Source organism: Manis pentadactyla, chromosome 14, assembly GCF_030020395.1.
Source record: "Manis pentadactyla isolate mManPen7 chromosome 14, mManPen7.hap1, whole genome shotgun sequence".
Taxonomy (NCBI): Eukaryota; Metazoa; Chordata; class Mammalia; order Pholidota; family Manidae; genus Manis; species Manis pentadactyla.
The window spans coordinates 35,572,541-35,598,965 of NC_080032.1; the positions used below are offsets into that span (position 1 = coordinate 35,572,541).

Below are 26,425 nucleotides of genomic sequence, written 5' to 3' on the forward strand. Positions count from 1 at the left end.
ACTTATTTTCTGTCTGGTTGATCTGTCCTTTGGAGTGAATCGTGTGTTGAAGTCTCCTAAAATGAGTGCATTGCATTCTATTTCCCCTTTTAATTCAGTTAGTATTTCTTTCACATAAGTATGTGCTCCTGTGTTGGGAGCATAGATATTCACAATGGTTATATTCTCTTATTGGATTAACCCCTTAATCATTATGTAATGTCCTTCTTTGTCTCTTGTGACTTCCTTTGTTTTGACATCTATTTTGTCTGATACAAGTACTGCAACTCCTGCTTTTTTCTCCCTATTAGTTGCATGAAATATCTTTTACATCCCTTTACATTTAGTCTGTGTATGTCTTTGGGTTTAAAGTAAGTCTCTTTTAGGCAGCATATAGATGGCTCTTGTTTTTTTATCCATTCAGTGACTCTATGTCTTTTGATTGGTGCATTCAGTCCATTTACATTTAGAGTGATTATCGATAGGTATGTACTTATTGCCATTGCAGGCTTTAGATTCGTGGTTACCAAAGGTTCAAGGTTAACTTCCTTACTATCTAAGAGTCTAACTGAACTCACTTAATATGCTATTACATACCCAATCTAAAGGTTCCTTTTTTTTTTCTCCTCCTTTTTCTTCCTCCTCCATTCTTTATATATTAGGTATCATATTCTATACTCTTTGTCTATCCTTTGATTGACTTTGGGGGTAGTTGATTTGATTTTGCATCTTCCTAGTAATTAATTGTTCTACTTTCTTTACTGTGGTTTTATTTCCTCTTGTGACAGCTACTTAGCCTTAGGAACACTTCCATCTATAGCAGTCCCTCCAGAGTACACTGTAGAGATGGTGTGTAGGAGGTAAATTCCTTCAACTTCTGCTTATCTGGAAATTAGTTAATTCCTCGTTCAAATTTAAATGATAATCTTGCCAGATAAAGTATTCTTGGTTCAGTTCGAGTCTGTTCTGCTTCATTGCATTAACTATATCATGCCACTCTGTTCTGGCCTGTAAGGTTTCTGTTGAGAAGTCTGATGATAGCCTGATGGGCTTTGCTTTGTATGTGATCTTTTTCCTCTCTCTGTCTGCTTTTAAAAGCCTGTCCTTATTCTTGATCTTTGCCATTTTAATCATTATATGTCTTTGTGTTGTCTTCCTTGGGTCCCTTGTGTTGGGAAATCTGTGCACCTCCATGGCCTGAGAGACTGTCTCCTTCCCCAGGTTGGAAATGTTTTCAGAAATTACCTCCTCAAAGACACTTGCTATCCCTTTTTCTCTCTCTTCTTCTTCTGGAACCCCTGTAATGCAATATTGTTCCATTTAGATTTGTCATGCAGTTCTCTCAATATTCTTTCATTCCTAGAGATCCTTTTTTCTCTTTGTGCCTCAGCTTCTTTGTATTCCTCTTCTCTAATTTCTATTCCATTTACCGTCTCCTCTGTTACATCTAATTTGCTTTTATATCAGTCCATTGTGTGTTTCATTTCAGATATTGTATTCCTTAATGATTGAATCTCAGTCCTGAATTCGTCCCAGAATTCTTCAATATTTTTCTGAACCTCCATGAGCATGTTTATGATTTTTATTTTGCAACCTCTTTCAGAAAGATTGATGAGTTCAGTTTCCCTTGGCCCTTTTTCTGGTGTTTGTGGGATTTGGTTTGAACCAAGTTCCTTTGATATTTCATATATGTATGTGGCGCCGTCAAGTGTCCATAAGCTCTCCTCTCTAGAGTGATATTGGGGGTCTCAGGGGAGCAGTGCTGGTGCCTGGGGGGAGGAAAAAGCTGTTTCTTGCTTCCCAGCTGGTGTTCCTGTCTCCACTGCCAGAATCAGTGGGCCAACCACACAAGCGTAAACCTCTATGCTTTGCACTTGTAGCTACTGTAGGCAGGGCCTCCCTCTGTCTAGCCTGAAGCCAGGGCAGGGGCTGTCAGTTTGTGAGCGGTGCCAGTTTGCTGTGAGGGAGGCACAGCACTCTGTGTGTAATAGTGTGGGGCCTTAGAACTGTGTAGCCAGCCAGGGGTATGGAGCGCCTGAAGCTCCTGAAAGTTCCCAACCTGCTGGACAGAGTGTACCCTGACAATTTTGTCCACCTGTCCTTTCTCCTGAGCAGTAAGCTCTGTGCAATCCTTGCCCCTTTAGCAGCCCTCTCGCTGTTAGGAAATCTCTCAGACTGCCTGCCTTTCTTTTGTTCCAGAGCAGCTGGATGTGGATCACTGTTTTCCACAGCAGCTTGAATCTCAGTCTCCCCAAATATTCCACCTTTCTTAGCTTTCCAACCCCACTAATCTCCAGAGCACCATGCAATGTAGGTTTGTGCTCCCAGAGCAGATCTCCAGGGCTGGGTGTTCAGCAGTCCTATGCCTCCACCCCCTACCCGGTCCATTTCTCTTCCTCCTGCCTATGAGCTGGGGTGGGGGAAGGACTTGGGTCCTGCCAATCACGGCTTTGGTATGTTACCCTGTTCTGTGAGGTCTGCTCTTTTCTCCAGGTGTATGTAGTCTGGTATAGCGTTCTTTCCTGTTGTTCTTTCAAGATTAGTTGTATTAACTATATTTTTGTATTATATGTTGTTTTGGGAGGAGGCCTCTCTCTCACCTCTCATGCCACCATCTTTAATCCTCCTTCATGGTGCCTCCTCTTATTTTTACAGGAGAGGCAATACAACACAGTGAAAAGGAGTGTAGACAGTGTTACTAGGTTGTGGGCGTTCAAATTATTCTCCATCACTATAAGCAGTGTGTGCCTTGGTTTCCTAGTCTTTAAAATAGAGTTAGTAGCAATACTGACCTCATAAGATTGTCAGGATGGTTAAATGAGTTAGCATACGTAAAGATGTTAGAATGCACCAAGCACCTGATAGATTTTTTAAAACCAAATTTAAACAAATTTGAAAGATTAAAAGTTTAAAGGAATATTTTTATTTTGACAATCTAGACCCAATTTTTCCCTCAAATATAAGGAGTGTCAGATGCTAAAAGCAATCCCATGTGGTTCTGACATTTGACTCTACAAGAACTGTTTGAAAAGAACCACCTCCACTAAGGTACCTGCTTTGAACTGGCATTTTTATGGTCTGTGTAGTCCTGCCTCTTAAAGTTACACCCTTGAGCCTTGCACAGCTAGGGCAGGAATTCGGTCTGTGGCTACTAAAATGGAACACAGTCGAGTACCCTACTTAGAAGGTCACATCTGGTCTCCTGAAGAGTGTTTTAGGATATGGAGACTCTCATAACACACATCTTACCTGGAAAAAAATTAAAGTTATGGTATAAACAGATACTTTTTATCTCCGAAGAGTAGTAATTATTCCAGGCCCTCACAGAAGTAATTTAATTTGCGGATGTATTACTTCTGAAGATAGCAAAATAGATTTTAAAAATCCTGGACGCTGTTCTTTGGAAGCAAATGTTGGCACTGTTCAGAAATGGGGGCAGGTGTCTGTTAGTCTTAGATTCCTCCCAGAAATGGAGCCACAAGGATAGTGGGGTCTGGAAAAGAAGGGGATTTTTTTTTTTTTTTAAACAAGGAGGTAAGGGAGAAACACAGGAAAATCACATGCTCTTTTTCCATACTATTCATTTAACTCTTGTTTTAAAACTATTTTCAGTTTATCATAAAACTTTGAAGAACATTTGTCACTTTTATTTTCTAAGTGTTTTTCTTCCATACAGGAACTTTGCATTGATGGCGACTAACTTGTGTGTTTTTCTTTTTTTTCTTTTTTTCTTTTTGCATGCTGTCCCCTGTGTTGGAACTCTCAATAGAGAGTAAGTTGGTTCAATATTTGTTGGAAATCTAACTTTACTGCATGACTGTGAAATTAACCCTTTTTCTCTATTTTCTCTCCCGAAGAGTTCATGCAGTATTGGACCCTTTGCGATCCACAAAATGCTATTTGCAGTTAATGCAGACTGTCATTCTGTTTGGAGATGTGCTTTTTAATCTACTAATTAATCTAATTTAATTATGTTCTTCTGTTCTATATTTGATGACTGGCACACCTAAGATATAAGTTGAGGTTAAGAAAAGGCTGCTTCAGTTGTAATAGCTCAAATATTTTCATTGTTTTCCAAAATACTACATTTGTGAGATATGTGGGATTATAAATTGATTCCATTGAAGGTTGGCTCCATTGAATCATTAAAAAATAATTCCCATTTCACAATTTAAAAAAATTTAGTCCCAACCTCCCTATATGTGCTTCCTAATATTATATTAATGTCATTTTATAAAAGCAAACACCAGTTTACAGAGCAGTGATTCTCAGCTTTCTCTCCTGAAATCAAACGTTTAGCCCTAGTATCATATTAGCATATCCACTTTCTACTTTCTCCTTTAGTCGAAGATAAGGAAATGGGAGACTGTTAGCATCTGACAGTGAATTCTTTGTGATAGGGCAATCAAGTAAGAAATTTTATGTGAAATTCCCAATATATATTCTGAATAGATCCATGTAGCATATATTTTTTCATTTAATAAGTACCACTGATAGGATATAAGTAATAATACAAAATAGTAGTACAAAAATAATACTACAATTCTATATGTAGAGTACCATAAGTAACATGTCTGCATTTTTGTTTAGCTGTATTCATGTTATATCTAATCAAAAAATTTCTGCCTAGGAGACTCAGAAAAACCTTCTTGAAGGAAATAGGAGTTCAGATCTTGGCAGGAACATAAGCTTTGGATACATTAGCACCGCCTTCTGAAAATGACTCACATGAGTCCTGACAAGTGGTAGATGCCAGAGAGTTTATAGGAAACAAAAAGAAATTAATCTTGGTTGGGATAAAGGAAAGGTCTTACACATCTTCCCTTGCATTGAGAAAAAAGGTTGGCAGGATAAGTTTCACATAAGAGAAAATTCCTCCTCTTTAAGGAACTTTTCCTACACAATCATTGAACAACTTTTTACTCAGTGCTCAGCCTCTGATAACTTTGAGCTTGGTTCTCATGGTTGATACAAGACTGTAAAAGTAGTCTTTAATCAATTGTTATATGTTCCAGATGGGAAGGTAATATACCTAGAAAAAAGTTAAACAGCACCATAAAGCTAGTCCCACTACCAGTTCCAAGAAGGGCAGATCAATGGTTATTATCTATAAAGTGGTCCCAGAAGCTTTATGGCTGGGACTTGAGTGGCAAACTTTGTAGGGAGTCAAATACTGTGTAAATAGAGGGAGTGGGGAATATGGTAGGAAATCAGAAGTATGTATGAGATGTGTTTAGGAACAAAGAGTTTATATTGCCAGATGGTCCAAGATGAGTTTGGGAGTTAGAACCTTGTCTAAGCATTTGAGACATTATTCTATAGACAGTGAAGAGACATTAAAGGATTTTATTTCTATCAAAAGAGTGATATCCATTTGACTGTGAGAAAGAAGCATGAGTTGCCCTTCTACCTGTTTTGTCACTAAAGTTATATTGGAACACAGCTATGCTCACTTATTTGCATACTCTCAAGTGCAGACAGGTAGTTGAAACAGACACCATATGGCCTGAAAAACCTAGAATATTTATTTATCTGTCTTGTTACAGAAATTCCAGACTTGAGGTCAAAAAGGCCAGGAGCCTACAATGATGGTGTGATGAGCAGATTTGGGGAAGGCCAAAAGAAAAAGCTGCTGTAGAGGCTGTGGGGCTAGATCAGACAGGAGGTCATATTTCTAATGAAAAGAGAATCAGGATGTGACTGGCTGTTCACCTCACATTTCAGATGCAAAAAGAAAATGTCTGGCCACAGACTGGGCCAGGCATACTAAGCTAATGAAAAAGCTACTGCATTTCACGATTAGAAGATTATTGATGGGAGCAATAGGATGGAAACTATAGGAAAGATTCTAGAGACAGTGTTCTCTGCATCTATAAGCAAAGGATGTAGGTTGAGTAAAGGGTAAAGATAGTAGAAGAGACCATACTTTTAGAGAATAAGAATACAAAATAGAAAAAATTATAAAGAGGAATAAAACTGGCTCTTCCTTGGAGAAATTATTAGAAGGATAGCTATAGAGGAAATTAAAGGTATAATTGATATATAGAGGAATCAAAGATATACTTAAATTGAAAGATAGTAAAGTAGATGAGATAAGTGATCTAGTGATAGATTGCATGGAAACACAACTGAAAGCTATGTGACTGGGCTTAAATCCTGGCCCACCCATTGTTTAGCTGTGGAAACCTTGAGCAAATGACTTAATTTTGTGTGAAGTGGCAGATTACAGAATGGATTTGGTATATTGAAAGCTAAAGTTGGAATCTTCAAGAAAATAGGAAGGAGCCCTGTGAGGGGCAAGAAGCTCTGATTTGCAGTGTTAGCTATAATTTCTGAGGTCTAAATACTCCCACCATGGCTGATTTGAAACTACCAATCAACTCATAAAATTCCTGAATTTTCTGGGCAGGTACTAACTGACTCCAGCATACCACAAGACAGATTTGCCAGATACCAGTAAGCATGAGTACTAGATTAGATACATGGGTTTGTAATTCTGGGCCCTGAGAAGAGGGCCAGAGACTATGTAAGTGAAGCAGTGGCCAAGGTTTGGATCTAAGAGAGGCCAGGTCTTCTGGGTCTGGTTGGGAGGGAAGAGAAAAAGGAGTTAATGAACCTACATTATGAATAAGAACAGTGTAAAAGATACTGCCTGGGGATCAGTACTAGAAAATTTTAAGTAGACATCCCTTCTGCTTTTACCTGTACAGTGCATCTAGAGCAGATAGCTAAAGTGTATTTTTTTTCTAACTCAGATTCAATGTTAAAGCTCAGTTATAATTCTGATAAAGCCCCTCATTTCTAACATAAGAGAAGAAACAGGAATTCATGTATAACTGTGTAAAGGAAATTCAAGAAATAAAATATATATATTGGGAGCAAAACTCTTAATTCTCAAATTGGCATGCTTGAGATTATTAACTTTGCTAAACCATAGTTTTTATAATGTTTGATTATAAATTGTCTCATAATACAAGGCTGACATTGTCTTAAGAGTTTTTTCCTCTTTACCTAGAAATAAATTTTCCAGTAAGGTATTGAACTTCTTGTAGAGATGAACATTAATGTAGGTCATTTTTCATAAGTACTTTAATCAGATACATCACTTAAGAATATTAATTTCCCTTCCCTTAAAAATTTTTTCATCTTACTAAATTTTTGAAACTAGTAGATTAATATTGGAGCCAATTCTAAAACTCTATCATTAGAAATAGAGACTTAATAAAGCATGTCACCTAGGGTTTTTTAGAAATCACCAAAATTTAGGTGTAGGTTTGTATCTTGAATGTATTTTATTTTAGGTGTAGTTATAGTTATCCCAGGTCACTTAAAATTAATTTGGGGGCAGTCTTAATAAATAATACATCTTACACCCAAAAAATTTGTGACAGCTGACATTGAGAAATCTAAGAGTCTCTAATGCATTAAGTCAGGATGATCTTAACACTTTCAAGTACCTGTCAGCATTGTCATCCTCTGATTAACTCATTGCCACTCTTCCAAACAGCTTTGGGTTGGCAAGACTGTAGATAGGTAGTTCCTTGACCTAAATTTCTAGTAAAGTGGATTTCAGTTTAACCAGTTTAAGCTGTGGCACCATTGACAAGATTAGGTGTGCCAGCCATTATGGCCAAAATTTCTTTACCAATTGATGCTGCATGGAATAGCTAATTGTCGAACTTCAGCAGAAGTTGGGTAACAGTTCATATGTACTCTTGTGTCACAGAGTCCAATGAAAAGCAAGAGATTTGTTTTTCCGCTTGGCTGCCAATCGCTGTGCCTCTGATTCCTGTATTCCTTTCTCACTCAGTTTTGAGTTGAACACAGAGGTCAATGTTTCCTCCTTTTTCTCCCTTCTCCCCTATTTATCCACTGTAGGTGTTCAGCATGTTTTTGGAGACCCTGGTGGACTTCATACAAGTCCACAAAGATGATCTTCAAGACTGGTTGTTTGTACTGCTGACGCAACTTCTAAAAAAAATGGGTGCTGATTTGCTTGGGTCTGTTCAGGCAAAAGTTCAGAAAGCCCTTGATGTCACAAGGTAATATTTTCTTCATATATTTCAAGTTTACCTAATAGTAATCAGGAATATTTTGTTTCTGTGCTAAAAGTTCATATTTCTGAGTCCTTTCAAACTATTTAGACTGCCTGGGCTCCATTTGAAAAGTGTTAATGATGGTATGTTTAATGCAACATTGGACTTGAAGTCAAACACTGCATTTCTTTTGTAAAAATTTCATTAGCATTGGTTGAGTGATTTAAGGTATATTATATCTTCATTAGGATATATCTGCAAAGCAGAGTTAGACTGAAATGTTTCCCAAGTTTAAAAAAAAAATGTTTTGCATTTAAATATGCAGGATCTTTTTTCCAAAAATTTTGAACCAATGATATATTTCTACTTTCTTGTATAGATTGTTGAAGTGACTTATTTCAAATACCCATTTACTAAGTTGAGGTGAGTCTAGAATTCAGATATTAGATGTGGGGAAACGTATCTGATAATGTTCAGCTTTTTAATCAATACTTTTTTCTGATTAAATCTATAGCTGAGGGAAGATAGATCATTATTTACTATAGTGTTACTTTTTAATCCCCATAGGATATAAATTCAAATGTTCAGATTCTTCTGGGAATACCTTTTATTATATACTGTATCACATAGATCATTCTCCATACGGATAATCCTTCATGCATGCTTTTTGAATGACATTGTGTTTTGTTATTTAGGGTGGTCTTCTGTTGTTAAGTTTGCTAAATGCTTACTTGCTGACTTAATTTTTGTTTTCTTCTTTTCTTCAGAGAATCTTTTCCAAATGATCTTCAGTTCAATATTCTAATGAGATTTACAGTTGATCAGACCCAAACACCAAGCTTAAAGGTAAAATTTTGAAGTCTTTTGAGGACGTTGTAAGGGATTGAACTGTTTTATTACTAAAGTTATGTTGATATTTGTATTTGTCACGTGTGAAGCTGCTCAATCAGTGGATTTTGTTTTTATAAACTTTCAGACAGTCAAGCCAGCACTTTGGGACCAGCTTCACTGTTTTTGGAGCTCCAAGGTTTTTTTGTTTTTGTTTTTAATCTGCATTATTTCTTTTCTTAACTCTCTTTACAAACTCTGCAGTGTTTCAGATAATGTTTGTATGCATCTGTATTCAACTACTAACCTTTATAAGCCTTTTGAGCATGCACAGATAGATTACCTTCTGGAGAAGCTCACTGGGGATGCATGTTAAGAAAGCAGCACAGGATGGCCATGTAACCCTAAGCTGCTAATGCAAACCTGCTCTCTAAAGTCTTGTCTAATTTTATGTTTGTGATTTCCCAATCCTTTTTTTTTTTTTTCCAAGTTTAGGGGTTTCAGTAGGTATTTGGGCAAAATGTAAGTTTTGCCTATATATTTATTTTAGTAAACAAAAATATTTAAGTCTAATGTCAGTGCTATTCTCCTTAACTGAAATAGTAATTTTCTTTTTGCAGTATGATATTTCTTATGTGTGCATAACATTTAGAATCAGGTTAACTTTTTCACTTGCTGTTAGCACACATTTTCCAGTTTATGTGAAAACTGCATGAATTCCAATTTATGATTAAAAATAATTACTAAATTTAACATAGAAATAATTTACTATAAAAGAAGAGCCCCTGAATTCTTTACCAAAGATGTTTCTTAGTGGGTTTTATTAAACAAGATTAAAGTCAGGGAAATAACAAGCATGTGTACATTGATAAGCATTTTATTTTTCTGCTCTCTTCTGCACGAAATATATTTCCACAAGCATTATTGCCCAGGATTGATCTTCCTTTAAGTTTCTGAATGTAATTTTGCCTTAAAATAACAATTATGTTTCTTATCAGGGTTGACTTATACTCAACATAACATTATTTTCTGAGAGCTGCTTTGTGAAACGGGTTCCACCTGTTCTGATTTTGAAAAGTGGCCTGCAGAAGAAAAATAATTTGCTTGATATTATTCATACACATTTTTTAACTCATTCTTTGTCCAAGCTGTTGTGCTAGGGTAGGAATATAAAACTTTTATCATTATCATCTATAATATGTGATAAACTGTGAACTGTAATAAGGATTATGATTTAGGTATCAATGGTAGGTATTCAAGTGCTGTTCAAAATGTTTGTAGAGATGTTTCGTGGGCCAGTGGAAATGGAGGTCTAAAGCATTCTCTTAAGAAATAAGGGTAATAGGTGAGTTGAGCAAGAAAGTAAAGTTGCTGAAAGCCTGGAGAGAAAGGCAACAGGAAACAGAGAAAATTAGCTTTCCTATTGGACTAGGAAACTGGAGACTGGAGTCACAGACTGTTTCTCTCAAAGCTGTTTTTCTCTCTATTATGGCTTTTATATTTTATGTATTACATATTATGTATGCATACATTATATGTGTATATGTGCAAAGCTGTAGGGGAAAATTGAACTCCTGAAGTGATGCTTTAGAATAGCAAGAAGTTTTATTGGAGCTGTGCCTTATGCTAAAAATAAAAGTAACTTTCACATGGGTGGCAGAATTAAGAATTTAAAAACTTTATAGATTATAGAAAAATGGAAATAATCTGCTTAGGAGACCTATGATAATTTATTGAAAAAATGATGGATCTTCAGATAAAAGATGGATATTTGTAAAAATTTTGTATCTCTCACAGAGTGTCATATGGTTAAATGTCAGAAAGGAAGCAATGGAATAAGGGGAATTGGCAATACAGGGTGATTTCATTTGAGTAATATTTTAAAATATAAATGTGATTCTGTTGACCTTTTTCTGGGTTTCCTAAACATGTTGTAGAATTATACACATCTTAGCAACTAGATTATTTTTCCTTCTCTGAAGAAGAATGCATGTTTGTTATTAAAACTACAGACTCTGTATATAAGCTTGTGAAATACCCTACTAAAGTGTAAACTTTCAAGTGATTATGTGTATTGTGGTTATTTTGCCTGTTGGTATGGTAAACATGTCTATTTTGTGAAACACTTCAAAAACTTTACATGCCTCTATAACTTGCCAAGACACTGCACTAATTGAATCTCACATAGTGCAAGTAAATATATTCAGTTATTATTGATGGTGGCAAATTGAAAACAAAATACATTGATGTTCATTCTTTGATTTACTATAGTCACCTTTCAGCTTTCACACTGATAAAAGGTGGCATGGCTTCAAGAATCCAGAATGTTAAGTTGCTGCCCCTATTTAGAATTAAAGTTGTCTATTTGCCGTAGACCTGCTACTGCAAAATTAACCATAAGTCTCTTTCTCTCTCCACTATACATTTTACCCAGGGTGGCTGATAGGTTAACTCTTGTTTTTTTTTTCAATATATTTCCTAAAGTTGTAATTACTTCTTAAAATTCATTCACTATGAAATGAAGAGTATAATTTGATCCCTTCTTTTTTTTTTTTCATTTAAACTGGAAGCAGAAGTAGGAAAATGTACAAGAGTCAGAACTTCATTTTAACATTTCACTTCCTATATATTAACTTGGTATAGTACTTCCCAGATGCCTTATGTGGATTGAACAAGACAACAAATGACATCTGAAGATCAATAATAAAGGAAGAAAGAGCATAGAGAAACTAGTTACCTCACTCTTCGGCAGTATTTTTTCAAACTGCTGTTTTAGTCCTACATTTGGACCTTTCTTCTAAGTCTCGCAGTCAGGAACTGTATATATCCGAGGACTGCATTATGGCAAAGTCAGAGAGTCATTGTTTAGAAATCCTAGAATGGTAGAAGATGTAACTTTACAAACAGTGATTCTCAAACCTTTTTTTTCCACCCCAGTATACCTGAGAGAAGGGAGATAGTTTAGCAGTGGCTTACTAAAAGGATAAAAAAGACCAGGTCTAAGGAGGAAACATGTGTGCTCTGCCCTACCTCCTGATTTTGGAGCCTGAATCCCACCACACACACATCCACCATTCACTCACACATCATAAATTCCTGGGAAAGTAATAAGACTTTTTAAACCCACCTAGGATATTTCTTTCATACAAATAAGTGTTGTCTTTTCTCCAGCGGTACCTGCATAAAACTACTTTGAGATACTTCTGAAAGATAGTTGTAGCAGTTGATGGACCTATTACGGAACCTGATCTTGTTGTGTGAGTCTAACTGTATATTTGACACAAAATCTATATTGCCCACCTTGATTACCCTTTATGGTACTCTATTTCCAAAATACTTTGGTTCATTTCCCCAAAAGCCAAATCTCTCTCAATTTGTAAAGACTGGCTCCTTGGGAAATCTAGACAAGAGTTAGCTATAAGCTCTGCAAATAGACACAGGGAAGAATATATAGTCTTGTCAAGAGAGTCTTTAGCAATTGTTCAAACACAGGGAATGAAATGCCTGGGACTTAAAAGTTCGGCTTTGTATGAAACACAAAAATCCACATTGTTATGTACTGTACCTCAGGTAGGTAGGTGATTGTATAATTTCTTTTTTATTGTTGATTTTTTTTATACTTGTCAAAAAAATAATCACCTAATTGTTTCTAATGTATTCTCAGTGTCCCTCAATGACCATCTGATTGTCCTCTCTCATTGTACTTACCTCTGCAGGTGAAAGTTGCTATACTTAAATACATAGAAACTCTGACCAAACAAATGGATCCAGGGGATTTTATAAATTCCAGTGAAACTCGCCTGGCAGTGTCTCGGGTCATCACCTGGACAACAGAACCCAAAAGTTCTGATGTTCGGAAGGTATGTTTTAATGTAAAGTTAAGAATATAAATTAGAAAAGCAAGTCAGTCATTTTGGATGGCCAGTGAAGAGAGCTAATATTTGCAGGTATTACCAGTTAACATTGAATTTACATGATTATATGAAGACCATTTTTAAAAATCGTATCTGTTAAAGTATTTAAAATTTTCTCCAATATGAATATAACTTTGAAACTTACAATAAAAAATAGCTGTCCTTGCTATAATCCTCCCAACATCTAATCTTGTAACCATTCAAAATACTCCTAATTTTTACACTTGCAGTGATCTATATATTTCAAATAAGAATTTACACTGTTTCCTGATTTAGGTATTGTCTGTTGATCTATGGATAAATTTAGGCATTATGTATCTACTTTTGTAAATGAGGACTTAGCTTTCCCATACTGTTCCCACATCCTTTCCTATCTGTCCCAATAACCTTCAAAATGCTTATCCAATGTTGATAAACAATAGAAAAGATTGACATTTTGACTACGGAAGAATTCACACCTCTACCAAGTGGTTAACTGCTGCCTCCTTTCTTATAGAAGCTTGTTGTGTCCTGGTATTAATAATTTGTCTTGTGTTTCCTTTTCCTGTTAATGTTTTTTTTTACTTTATCTGTTAATGTTTTCAACATCTATACCACAAGCCTATGACTAGTATTTTTCATATGCTCAAAAACAGGTTATTTATTTTCTAGGAAGCTCCTTCCTAGACCCTCTGTTCTCTTCACCATCTTCCTGAGATTTCTCTTCATCCCTAATTATTCATTTCTTGCATCCTGTATCTAGATCTGTTTACTCTCTTCCTTGATAAATTATTTCCTTCAATAATTGCTGTAAAAGGAATGCATAGAATATAAATCTTGTGACCTTTATTTCTAATGATGGACACTTCACCCAAGAACAGCAGAATACATATGTGCCTAGATAGATAGATAGATAGATAGATAGATAGATAGATAGATAGATAGATAGATAGATAGAAAGATAGATAGGAAAAAAAGAAACATGAAAGAAGGAAGAAAGGAGGGAGGGAAGAAGGAAAGAAGAGTAAACTATTTCTATTCACAAATGATATGATCTTATAAATAGAAAATCCTAAGAATCATTTAAAAACTATTAGGACCAAGAAACAAGTTCAACAAAATTGCATTATAGAAAAATCATTTATAAGCACTTAGAATAAACAATCCAAAATGAAATTAAAGTAATTCCATTTACCATAGCATCAAAACTATGTAAATACTTAGGAATAAATTTAACAAGCAAAATATTCTGTAGAAATTACAGACCTATTTTGAAAGAAATTAAGGAATATTTAAGTAAACACAAAAACATCCCATATTCATGGATCAGATGACTTAATATTGTTAAGATGGAAAACTTACTAAGTTTAACTTTTTGTTAAGTTTAAGTTAAGATATTAAGATTATGGATCCCCAAAATGATCTGTGGATTCAATGTAATCACAATCAAAATCACAGTTGGCTTTGTAAAACTTGGCAAGCTGATTTCAGAATTCCTGTGGAAGTGCCAGGGACCCATAATAGCCAGAACAATCTTGAAAAAGAACAGAGTAGAAGGACTTTACACTTTCTGATTCCAAAACCTACTATATACCAAGCAGCAGTGATGAAGACAGTGTGGTATTGGCATAAGGATAGACATAAAGACCAATGAAATAGAATTGAGGGTCCAGAAATAAATCTGTATGTCTGTGGCCAACTGATTTTCAACCAGGGTGCCAAGACCATTCAATAAAGAAACAGTCTTTTAAACAAATTGTTCTGGGACAACTAAATAGCCACATGCAAAAGAATGAAGTTGAACCCTGATTTCACCCCATTTATAAAAATTAACGTGGATCAAAGACTTAACTATAATAGTTAAACCTAGGAAAGTCTTAAAGGAAACTAGGGATAAATCTTAATGACCCTATATTTGCAATGGATTCTTAATTATGCCACCAAAAACACAAACAATAAAAGGAAAATAGACCACTGGATTTCATCAAAATTAAGAATTGGGATATTCCAAGAACATGAATACTGATGTGACTGTAGACACAATTGACATGTTTTAAGTGAGGGAGCAGTATGACTGATTTATGTTTTTAAAGATATGCTAGCTACTGTGACAGAAATAGACTCTTGAGCTGTGCTGTATAAGGGAGAAGAGGGTAGGAAGAGTAGGGCTGATACTGAAAGGAACCTCAGTGTTCATCAATTGCAGTAACAAATCACTAGAAAATGTCTCAAGCTAATAAATTAAATATAATTGTATAAGCTATGAATACCTATCAGCAAAAATAAACATTGCAAGAAGAACTGTCTGGAAAACTGAACAGGGGAATTGAGAATTATAAAACCTTCTCTAAAACAGTTTGATTTTTAAAGTCTATAAGGATGTATTACTTTTTTTTTTTTTTTTAAATAATTATTATTTTTTTTTAATTGAAGGGTAGTTGACGCACAGTATTACATTACATTAGTTTCAAGTGTACAACACAGTGGTAGAACATTTATATACATAATTCTAGGTTCCAGCTATCACCCTACCAAGCTGTTACAATATCTTGACTATATTCCTTATGCTATACATTACATCCCGGTTACTTATTTATTTTACCATTGGAAGTCTGTCCTTTTTTTTTTTTTTTTTGTGAGGGCATCTCTCATATTTATTGATCAAATGGTTGTTAACGACAATAAAATTCTGTATAGGGGAGTCAGTGCTCAATGCACAATCATTAATCCACCCCAAGCCTAATTTTCGTCAGTCTCCAATCTTCTGAGGCATAACAAACAAGTTCTTACATGTAGAACAAATTCTTACATAATGAATAAGTTACATAGTGAACAGTACAAGGGCAGTCATCACAGAAACTTTCGGTTTTGCTCATGCATTATGAACTCTAAACAGTCAGTTCAAATATGAATACTCATTTGGTTTTTATACTTGATTTATATGTGGATACCACATTTATCTCTTTATTATTATTATTTTTAATAAAATGCTGAAGTGGTAGGTAGATACAAGATAAAGGTAGAAAACATAGTTTAGTGTTGTAAGAGAGCAAATGTAGATGATCAGGTGTGTGCCTGTAGACTATGTGTTAATCCAAGCTAGACCAGGGCAATAAAACATCCACATATGCAGAAGATTTCTCTCAGAACAGGGGGGGTGAGGTTCTAAGCCTCACCTCTGTTGATCCCCAATTTCTCACCTGATGGCCCCTCTGCGACTGTGCCTGTCTTAGGTTGTTCCTCCCTTGAGGAATCTTACCCGTCTCTGGCTAACCAGTCATCTTCCGGGGCCATACAGGGAAATGTGAAGTTGGTAAGTGAGAGGGAAGCCTTATTGTTTGAAAAGGTTAGCTTTTTACTTCTTTGCATATTTATGCCCTGTGGCTTCTATGCCCAGCATTTGTCTTGAGGTATCTTTACCACTTGGAGGAGTTATGATACTCGGTAAATTTGATATGAGGCACGAATTCTATTTAAGGGTTGTAATTAGGAAGGAAGAAGAAAAGCTATAGAAGTAGCAGGCGGAAGAAAACATGGGAAGATTGATTATTTCTTTGACAAATCTTCTTGTAGAGTAACTTCAGCATGTATAGGTTTTCAGCTACTACTTAAATTGCGCACACACATTAACATAATAGGAGTATAGTTACATAACCAAAGCATATCTGTAATTACCAGCCATCTCCAGTGAAGGGATGTATTACTTTTATTTAAAGACATGAAAATTTATTTTAAAATAAACCACCTAGTAAAGCAAATGTGACATTAAAATATGAACTAACAGATGAAAGATTTTATCAAAATAAACTAAAGCTGTTGCATTTTAAATCTTGCAGTTTAAACCTGTGTTATTTAATGCAGCAATAGATCAATGAAATATAAAGGAGGGTCCAGAGACACTTAGGTTCATATAGGATTTTGTTCATCAAAAGGGTATCAAAAACATCAAGTTGTGAGGAAAGGATACACTCATTGGTTTCAGAACTGTTGGTCTGTCTCTAGGGAGGAAATAAACCTGAATCTCATACACCAAAATAAATAAACCCTAGATGGAATAAAGTATACCTTAACAGTCATGTCAATTGCTCAGATTAACTTGAGGTTCTCTCAATTTTGTGGTTCCAGAAAAAGGCACAAGTTCATAAAGTTTTGTTTCAAAATGCAAATAGCATTATTTAAGCACTTTGAATGTGTTCGAATACACACCCACACAATGTGTACTTTCTTATTATTTTTAACAAATGAACTTACATTGTAACCTTTGTTTCATATTTTCTTCAGCAGTATATAATAGTCTTCACCTCATGTGTAGAACTATATCATCTTTCCAGGCAGTGTTGTGTAGCAATGCTATTGCTCCACTGTACCATAATTTAACCATCCCCCATGTGTATATCTGTGTGTGTGTGTGTGTGTGTGTGTGTGTGTGTGTGTGTGTGTGTGTGTGAATATATAGTGTCATATATTCAGATGCCATAAACTTAGAGATCTTAGGTTTTCATAGAGTAGTAGGGTTAGAAAAGGTCCAGGAAAAGATGCACACATTTGGGTACAAGTTGTGTTTGCCAACTACAGTCAGCTCGAACAGCATGGGTTTGAACTGCATGTGTCCACTTGTACATGGACTTTTTTTCATTAAGTATATTGGAAAACATTTTTAGAGATTTGCAACAATTTGAAAAAACATTTTTTTTCCTAGCTTTACTGTAAGAATATGGTATATATTACATATACAAAATATATGTTAAATCTATTGTTTAAGTTCTCTGTGGGCCTTCCAATCAATAGTAGGCTATTACTTTGGGGAAGTCAAAAATTATACTTGGATTTTTGCCTGCGTTGGAGATTGGCACCCCTAGCCCCTGAGTTGTTCAGAGGTCAGCTATATTTGGATTTCTTTCCCCTCTCAGTTAAGTTTCTGTGTAATCTGAATTTCAAAGTGTAGCTTTTAATAATTCAGTTAATGACTTCAGAAATTGTAAAACTTCCACATTTCCTTAACTGATCTGAGTAAGCTTTGTTTTGTTCCCATTTCCACAAAAACATCAAACTAGTTTTAGCTTCAAATTGTAGATTAGTCAGATTAGCTGCTTGAGAGAAGATTAGATTTGGCTAATTTAAGAATCATTTATTGAGAAAATGAAAAATAAAATATTAAGTTGCTCTGGACTGATCTGTACAGGTTTACCCCACTATCTAAAAGCAGAGCATTACTATGAAACCTTTTGTAAACCAGAATAGTGTAAAGTGAAGAAGCAATCACCATTACATTACATTAACTTACATGGAAAATCTTTTGAGTGTTTCCAGACCAGAAGATAATCTCTCCTAGACTTTTCTGATACCTTAGGGTATCAGAAATATTGCTAATGAAAGGAGAAAAGAAATAAAATAAAGCACAGATTCTCACAGACACAGTTCAGAGCTCTGGCAGCTTAATGCTGAGATGCTGAGTATGGTTCCAGGGGATGGAGCTGGGCCGGGCCCCTCGCAGCCCAGGGAGTGCGCACCCTCTATAACAGCTGCTTTGCTAAGCACTATTTTCACTCTGCCTTTTTGAATAGAAATGGAAATGCTCCTTGGATTTCTTTCACTTAGGGAAACAGGTATTACTATAAGTCTTTTGTAATAGCAAAGTGGCATGATGCAAACTTTGGAAAAGGGGTGGATACCTGTACTTCCTTACCTCCATCCATTTTTCTTACAACTGTTTAACAGGAAAATTAAGTAGCAGCATATACTAGTAGAGAAACACTAGACACTCTGGCTTACTTTGTTGCCAATCACTGTTAGGTTATATTTGTTTTACTTCTCATACTCCCCTCTTCAAAAAAATAAATGATACATCGAATATTTTTTAATTCTTCTATCAAAGAAATGTGAAAGCATATAAGAACATCTTTCCCCTGGGAAAGAAGGCCTTTTCCAATTGAACAGAAATGTTGAGTGATCTCCTTTGAGTAACCAAAATACATCATCTACCTCTTTTATGTCTTTGTTTTCTAGGCAGCGCAGTCTGTGCTGATTTCCTTATTTGAACTCAACACCCCAGAGTTTACAATGTTACTAGGAGCTTTACCAAAAACTTTTCAGGATAGTGCTACCAAGCTTCTTCATAATCACCTTAGAAACACTGGCAATGGAACCCAGGTACTTTGCAGTTATTTTCTTGGCCATTGTATAATGTGATGGTTGGTTTAACAATAATTGATTACTTTTACATGAAGTAAACCTTTGACCCTATAATATAATATTTGTATTTGCACTGAGCAGCATTTCTTGAGCAGAATTAAATATTATCCTGGAAAGAATAAAGTTCTTCGGCCTATCGCGTGTGTAATTTTGTGGTGATGCACAGTGGCCAGGTATGGGCAAGGAAAGTGAAACGTGAGCAGAACTTAGGTGAGGGCATCAGCTTTGCAAGCCGTTAGAATATGGACATGCTCTTCAGATTAACAATCCTTATCTGAGAACTAGAACAGATGGTTTATTCCAGGGCTAACAAATAAGGTCTGAAGAGGGTAAGGCTTTAAAAGGTGTGTTCATTTTTAGTAATTGCGGGCTTGTCTGTCCACATAAGTGCTTGGATATATAGGCTTTTGTTCGGAGGAAGTAAGTTCAGAGTAAATGAAAAATTCCAGTTAAATATATCTAAATGGTATACAATCATTTACGTAATACGCCTAAAGAATCAAACTTAAATTTTAAAAAAACAAAAAGAGGGATCTTTGATAATAGATAGAGGAGAAAGTACATGCATATATAGCAGGCTTAAGATAAAGCCAAGGGTTCAAAACAATCTGAGAACAGTTTCTTGGGACCAAAGTCAGTTAGCTTTTTAAAACGAGAAGGGGTTGTTTTCATTATTTCTTAAGAGGTAAACAAATTAATAACATGACAAGATTTTACTCCTTTGGTGTCTTTGTGAAAATCATTTGTAAAGCAAACTCAAGGAAATATATAATTTGAGCATTAATAATGGTTGGAGGAAGGAATTTGGCTCAGAACTAGAAGGTAAATTAAAGTTGTTAGTTTGGGGTCTTGTTGAATCTTTGAGGAAAAAGATGTTGATAGTATTTGAGAGCAGGGAATGGATGAGGAAAACAAAAAAAAAGACTACATTTCTGAATGGGGAGAAGGTTTTTCCCCCACAGGAACTATAGATAAATATGTGAATATTTAAAATACTGACCTATGAATATGGCTCTTTAACATTGTTTAACTTCTTGATTATGTGGCTTCCTTGAGAGCCTTTTAGGTGAACCTACCTGTCATGTTAATATTTATGTGACTTTCTCCATCAGGGTTCCATGGGGAGTCCTTTGACAAGACCAACACCACGTTCACCAGCCAACTGGTCCAGTCCTCTTACTTCTCCTACCAATACATCACAAAACACTTTATCTCCAAGGTAACAGGAAGGTTATTTTCCATCATGGTTTGTATTTGCAGATTCCCATTCTTTGAAAAACAGAAATTAATATAATTCCAATTGATTTCCACTTGACTTAGCATCTTGAAACTTAGCAGATTCAAAAAAGTTTATTATAAAATTAATGCTTTAAATGAAAATAATATATAGAGCATGGAATTTTTTATAAGTGTAAAGAAAACTTAGATACAGGGTTTGTAAATACTAATTGTGCATTAAATAGCATAAAATTATGTTTCTCAAATATGCTGCATAAACCCAGTAGATAGTAAATTGTGTCTTTTGAGTATATTGCTCAGTAAATTGTGAGGTCAAGTTAAAATGATGGATATTTATCTAATATTGCCCAACCATCTCTAAAAATAGAAAAGAAATTTAAGCGTATAGATGAGAACACATAAAAATAGAGAAGAAAAATAAGAAAGACTTAAATATAAAATGGCATTATATGTAAAATTTTCACATATTTCTGCAGTTCAAGCATGGACTGTAAGTTCTTGACTCATGAGTGGACTATTATTTTTTCCCTTTTCCAAACCTTTTTTTCCATCCATATTTGTAGTGATGAAGTTGATTTTTATTATGAACCATATACCATAGCATGCTTCCTCATGTTCATTACAGTCATCAGATTCTTCATCAGCATCTAAGGAAGCAAACTTAACATCTAGCCTATTTCTTCCATGTTATACATGCTATGTGACAATTTTGATGGCTAAATTCCAGCCTCAGTTGAATTTTATAGTTTGATTATAGAATTCATGTCAGTAGCATTTATGTTTGGTGTTAAGAATTCTCTCTAAGTTTGGGTAAAATGCATTTATCTCCTTATTGTGAGTGAATCACAGGGATTAGTGAACTTTCTGTGAAGGGCCAGATGAAAAACGTATTAGGCTTTGCAGGCCATACAGTCTTTGTTACCTCTGCTCTGCTCTGCTGTTATCATGTGAAAATAGCCATAAACAAAACCTAAATAAATAGTGTTGCTGTGCTCCAGTACAGTTTTATGTATGGCCACTGAAATTTGAATTTCATGTGTCACAAAATGTTATTTTGATTTTTTCCTCAACTATTTAAAAATGTAAAATAAATTATTTCAGGAGTCATAGTTTGCTGACCCCTGGTTAATCAGAATATTTTTGAAGATGAAAAGACAAACGAGTCGTTAAGAGCTGTGCGCTAGAGTCATTGTAAGCCGCCCTTAATGGATCAACAAGGAGACATGTACTCTAACCATTTATAGCTGCCAGGTTTTGTTTTGTTAATTAATGTTTTGGGGAATATACATTCTCTGATCCTGTCTTTAAAATGTCCTACATGATCTCATCATATGTATTTGTATTTTAAAACTGCACGTAAATAAAAATTAGTTGTCTTTTTCATAGTGCATTTGATTATGACACAGAAAATATGAACTCTGAAGATATTTATAGCTCTCTTAGAGGTGTCACTGAAGCAATTCAGAATTTCAGCTTCCGTAGTCAAGAAGATATGAACGAGCCACTGAAAAGGGATTCTAAAAAAGATGATGGCGATTTAGTAAGTATTTGAATATTCTCACATTGCAGACTGTCTCATTAACAGTTTTCTGTTTTGTTTTTAAACTGCTTTCTGTTGTTTTCAAATATAACTTTCTAGGCGTCAGTCACTCTACAAGTATTTACTGAGTGTCTCCACTGTGCCAGACATTGTTTGGGTCTTAGATGTACAGGCAAAGTCACTGCTCTCAGATTCCTCACAGATTTCAGATAAAGATGAGTAGCATGGAATTTTAGGTTAGAATGTAAAGTCAATCTTTTTTACACTAAGTGGTCAGAGACAGTCTCTCTGCGAAGGTAGCATTTGCAGTGAGACCTGAATGAAGCCCCGCAGGACCTAGGACTGGAGAATCCGTATGAGAAGTGGCAAGTCCAGAGACATTAGATGGGAACATCCTGCACAGCCACAGAGCAGGCGGTGTGACTGCAGCAATACAGGAGCCGGGAGTGAATGTAGGCCAGTGCCTTGGGTCTTGAAAGGCAGAGGAAGGTGTTGAGAGTTTTATTTTCCTGTTAGGTGTAGGGATAGTAATTTGCATCATCAGTTTGTGTGGCTCCCATTAAGAACGTGGTGCCCCATCTTCCTGACATTCATGAAAAATATCCATGAAAGAGTGTTTTTCACTCTGCTGCTGCTTGTTTAATGTTATTTTATCCTGAGGTACATATAGTAAAATGCACAAATCTTAGTGTACAGCTTGATGAATTTGACATGTGTACACTTAGGTAACAGCACCCAGATCAAGATATCAAACAGTTTCACTAATATTTTCCCCTTCACCTGTTTCACCCATCCTCCCACCTCCCACCTCTGTTCTCTGTGCTTACAAGTCTCTTTCAGTTTTGTTAGTTTGTTTTGTTTGGTTTTTTTTAGAATGCATATATGAATGAATCATATGGTATTTGTCCTCTGTCTGACTTACACTTAGCATAATACCTCTAGGTCCACCCACATTGTCACAAATGGCAAGCTTTCATTTGTTTTTATGACTAATATTCCTTTGTGTATATGTACCACATCTTATCCATTCATCCATCAGTGGACACCTAGGTTGTTTCCATATCTTGACTATTGTAAATAATGCCATGATAAACATAAGTGTGCATCTATCTTTTTGAATTAGTGATTTTGTTTTCTTCTGCTGCTCCTTAAACTTCTCCAACACCTTAGACTTTTCTCAGAATAAGTCACCCTACCATGTCCTATGGAATCTGTGATTTCTCTGTGTTTGCAAACTTGTAGAACATTGCAGCACTGCAGCACATCTCTGCAGGGTTCCTCCTCTGCCTTCCTAGCTTCTTTCCTACTTGTTCTCCCCATGTCTGTCAGGCAGAGAGGCTTGGGAAACTGGAGGCCAAAAATCAGCCACCACTCAATACTTGAGGTTCCTTACCCCAAAAGCTGCATGTGGTAGCAGTGACAGGTTAGTAAAAAACCCTGCTTAATGGAGATTTCCCCCAGAGATAGCAGGGTTCAGTATAGGGAGCTCAAGTCATGGATTCTGGCAGGAGTGAGTCTGAATCCACATTCCTGGTGGTTATTAACTAGTCATATTATCCCTCCTTAGCCTCAGTGTCTTCCTTAGGAAAAGGGGTATTACTGCAAACTTTAAAAGGTGTTGTGAATATCGTAAAATCTTATGACTCCATCTAGCCCAGACCTCTCTCCTGAGTTCTAGATTCATACATCCAGCTTTCTGTTCCACCTCCTGATCTTTTCCCCTAAAACTGCTCTTCCCTATCTAAGTTGAGAGCAGTGCTAGTTGCTCAGCCAAAAACCGTGGACAAAAGAGTCATCCTCCCTCCTCTCTTTCTCTCATCCTCCACACTCAGTCTCTCAGGCAATCTTTTGGCTCTATCTTCAAAATATATCCAAAATCCAGTCACTTCTCACACTACTACTCTGGTTCAAGCCATTATCATCATCAGTTCTGTCATCAGGCTTATTAAAATAGGCACCTAACTGGCTCCTGGATTCTGCCTGTAGCCTCCTGTAGTCTGTTGTCACTCCACCACTCACAACTCCAGGAGGTCCCTGTCTCACAGGAAGACCCAAAGTCTGCACAGTTGGTGTTTTCCCCTTGTCACCTCTCTGGCCTGCTTATCTGCTTCCGTGTGCTCTCGCCACACTGGTCTCCTTGCTGTTGAATTCACTGGGCATGCTCTTGCCTGTTCTCTCCTTTAAGCATTCTTCCTCCAGATTGCTCCATGGCTGGTTTCCTCACTTCCTTCAAGTCTTTGCTCATGTGGCTTTTCAGTGGATCCCTGTCCAACCACCTTGTTTAATCTGCAGCCCTCCTCCCTCCCACCTTGGCACTCATGCTCCTCTACATGCTGCGCTGCCCACATACCAGTCACCTGCCATACCCTATACTTCACTCGCTCATCATGCTTGTAACTTCCTGTCCTCCACTAGAATGTAAACTCCATGAGGGTAGGCATCATTCTGTCTTCTGTTCATGAACATATCCCCAGTCCAAGAATGATGCCTGGCGTGCAGTAGGTGCACAGTAAATATATGAAGAATATTTGTGAAGCGCCTAGTTAATGCGGGGCACATAGCTGCTTCATAGATAGTGGTGATAGTGATACTGATGGAAGTAATGGTTTTAACGCTAGTATTGGTATCAGTGTTAGTATTGACACTTTGATAAGTATGGTAAATGTGTCCAAACTCCATCAGGCATCCTGCCAAAAGTTACCATCCTTTTAGGCAGTAACTTAGGATTTACTTTGTGAATAGTCTGTCATTGTGTAACTTACTACTTTAATAAGGGAATCTGGCAGCTTTTAGTTCTGTGTTAAAGTTTTTTTATACCTTTAACTGGAGTAGGAGGCTGTTGCTAATCACACTGCATATTGTTTGGTCAAGCCATTGGCTAGGGAGCTGTAAGAATCCCTAGAGAGCCTTCTGTATGATTCTTACTTACTCTCAGTGGTTATATCTTGATTATAAGTTTTGACATTTTGAATGTTAAGTTTTGGCTCATGTTGATTTACATTACTTAATTTTTTTGAGTTAATTATTGTTACCTTTTTAAAATAGGCTTTCAAACAGTAGGGAAACACCTTTTTAGAATGTCTAAGAGATATTTGAAAATGAATGAATTTGCTGTGCCCTTCCCTTCTCATTAACAGATGTGTGGCGGTCCTGGGATGTCTGACCCCAGAACAGGAAGTGATGCTACTGATTCAAGCCAAACAGCCCTCGATAATAAGTTGCTGCATTCAGTGCCTGCTCACTCCTCTCCACGCTCCCAAGACTATAATCCGTACAACTATTCTGATAACATCAGTCCCTTCAATAAGTCTGCCCTCAAAGAGGCTATGTTTGATGATGATGCCGACCAATTCCCTGATGGTAGGTTCGGGTCATCCTGCCAGTTACTGTGTTCAGGAGAACTGGTCATCAGTGAAGCAAGAGAAATTTACATGCTCTTTTATTGTGATTCCCTAAAAATCAAGGATCTTTGGAGTGGAAGTGTGTTTTATCATCTCCTAGGAGCTCATTTCTATGGTTTGGAAGTTTTCTTCCCCAGAATGAGAAGCCAGGGGAATTATCCTGAGATCTTCCTCAAAATCAGGAAAACTTTAGTGACCTCCCAGAAACAACTGAAACAAGTTTTAGCTTATAAATTTAGCATAACTCTATAGACACGATTAACCAGTCATTAATTCTTACATCAACATGACACAACCCTTTGAAGAAATACCCACTCTTTACAATAGCCTTTTAAGTGTGAAGTCATAAACTCTTTAATACACATTCAGGGACTGAATATGGGAAAAGCCACCGTTAGGATTTTGAGTTGACTTAGGTCTAAGATGTAACACGGTGGGCTTAGGGTTAAACGCCAGCACTTACTAAGCTCCATAGCTTGGTAAGGTGACTGACCTTCCTGAGGCTCACTCATCACCTCTAAAAGAGGACAGAGATGTTGAACTACCTGCCCTTTTGATCACAGTGTGCAGTAAGGTTCAGATAAGGTGTATAAAAATTTATTATAAAGTATAAACATCATAAATGTTTTAGTTATGTTTAATAATAAGGAATTATATTTATTCTTCTACAAATTACATAATCCATTAATTCTTTTTTTTTTAATTAAAGACTCAAGTAATGTATAGTAATACATAACTTGGAAGTCTCCCCCCTCAACATTGTCTCAGGATTCTGTACTTAGGTAGTTCCTGGTTTTCCTTAATTCCCCCAATGGTGCTGTCAGCAAACATTTTCTGCATCAATGTTTATACACATACACAAGTAACTCATTCTAAAAGATTTCTAAAGGTAGAACAGCTCAATTAAGGGATATGTAAGTTTAAGGTTTGGGAGTTACTAACCAATTACCAATTCAAGACTTGGCCAGTTTAAGCAGTGCTGACTCCCTCACCAACACAGAATGTCTAAGTGTTTTTAATTTTGTCACTGTGATAGATATAAAAGAGGTTATCCTAATGAACATTACCTTAATTATTAGGGAGATTGAGAAATTAGACATCAGACATCTTTTTTAATTTTCGTAAGTTTGATGAGTAGAAAAATATCTTCATTTGTATTTCTTTGATTACTAAAAAGTTTGATGAATCATGTTTTCACCACCATGTCATGCGAAAAGACTTAATATATCACTGTTACCACAAAGACAAAATTATGACAACTAGCCAAACTAAGTCTGAATTACATAAGAATCTATGAAACTGCCACAGTTATATGCT

General features: G+C 36.1%; 1 protein-coding gene across 39 annotated transcripts in view; it reads left to right on the forward strand.

Moving 5' to 3' along the window:
• Positions 1–26,425, forward strand: part of CLASP2 (cytoplasmic linker associated protein 2) — a 207,596-nt gene that overhangs the window by 166,534 nt on the left and 14,637 nt on the right. For 29 of the 39 annotated variants that reach the window (XM_057491791.1, XM_036892338.2, XM_057491792.1 and 26 more), the window contains 7 exons: positions 7,858–8,021; positions 8,783–8,861; positions 12,560–12,703; positions 18,743–18,886; positions 20,041–20,147; positions 21,554–21,707; positions 24,845–25,067. In XM_057491791.1, the coding sequence (XP_057347774.1) occupies positions 7,858–8,021; positions 8,783–8,861; positions 12,560–12,703; positions 18,743–18,886; positions 20,041–20,147; positions 21,554–21,707; positions 24,845–25,067 (1,015 nt within the window). Of the gene's footprint in view, positions 1–7,857; positions 8,022–8,782; positions 8,862–8,991; positions 9,043–12,559; positions 12,704–18,742; positions 18,887–20,040; positions 20,148–21,553; positions 21,708–24,844; positions 25,068–26,425 lie in introns of all 39 variants that reach the window. The other 10 variants (XM_057491788.1, XM_036892293.2, XM_057491798.1 and 7 more) reach the window with 1 other exon arrangement.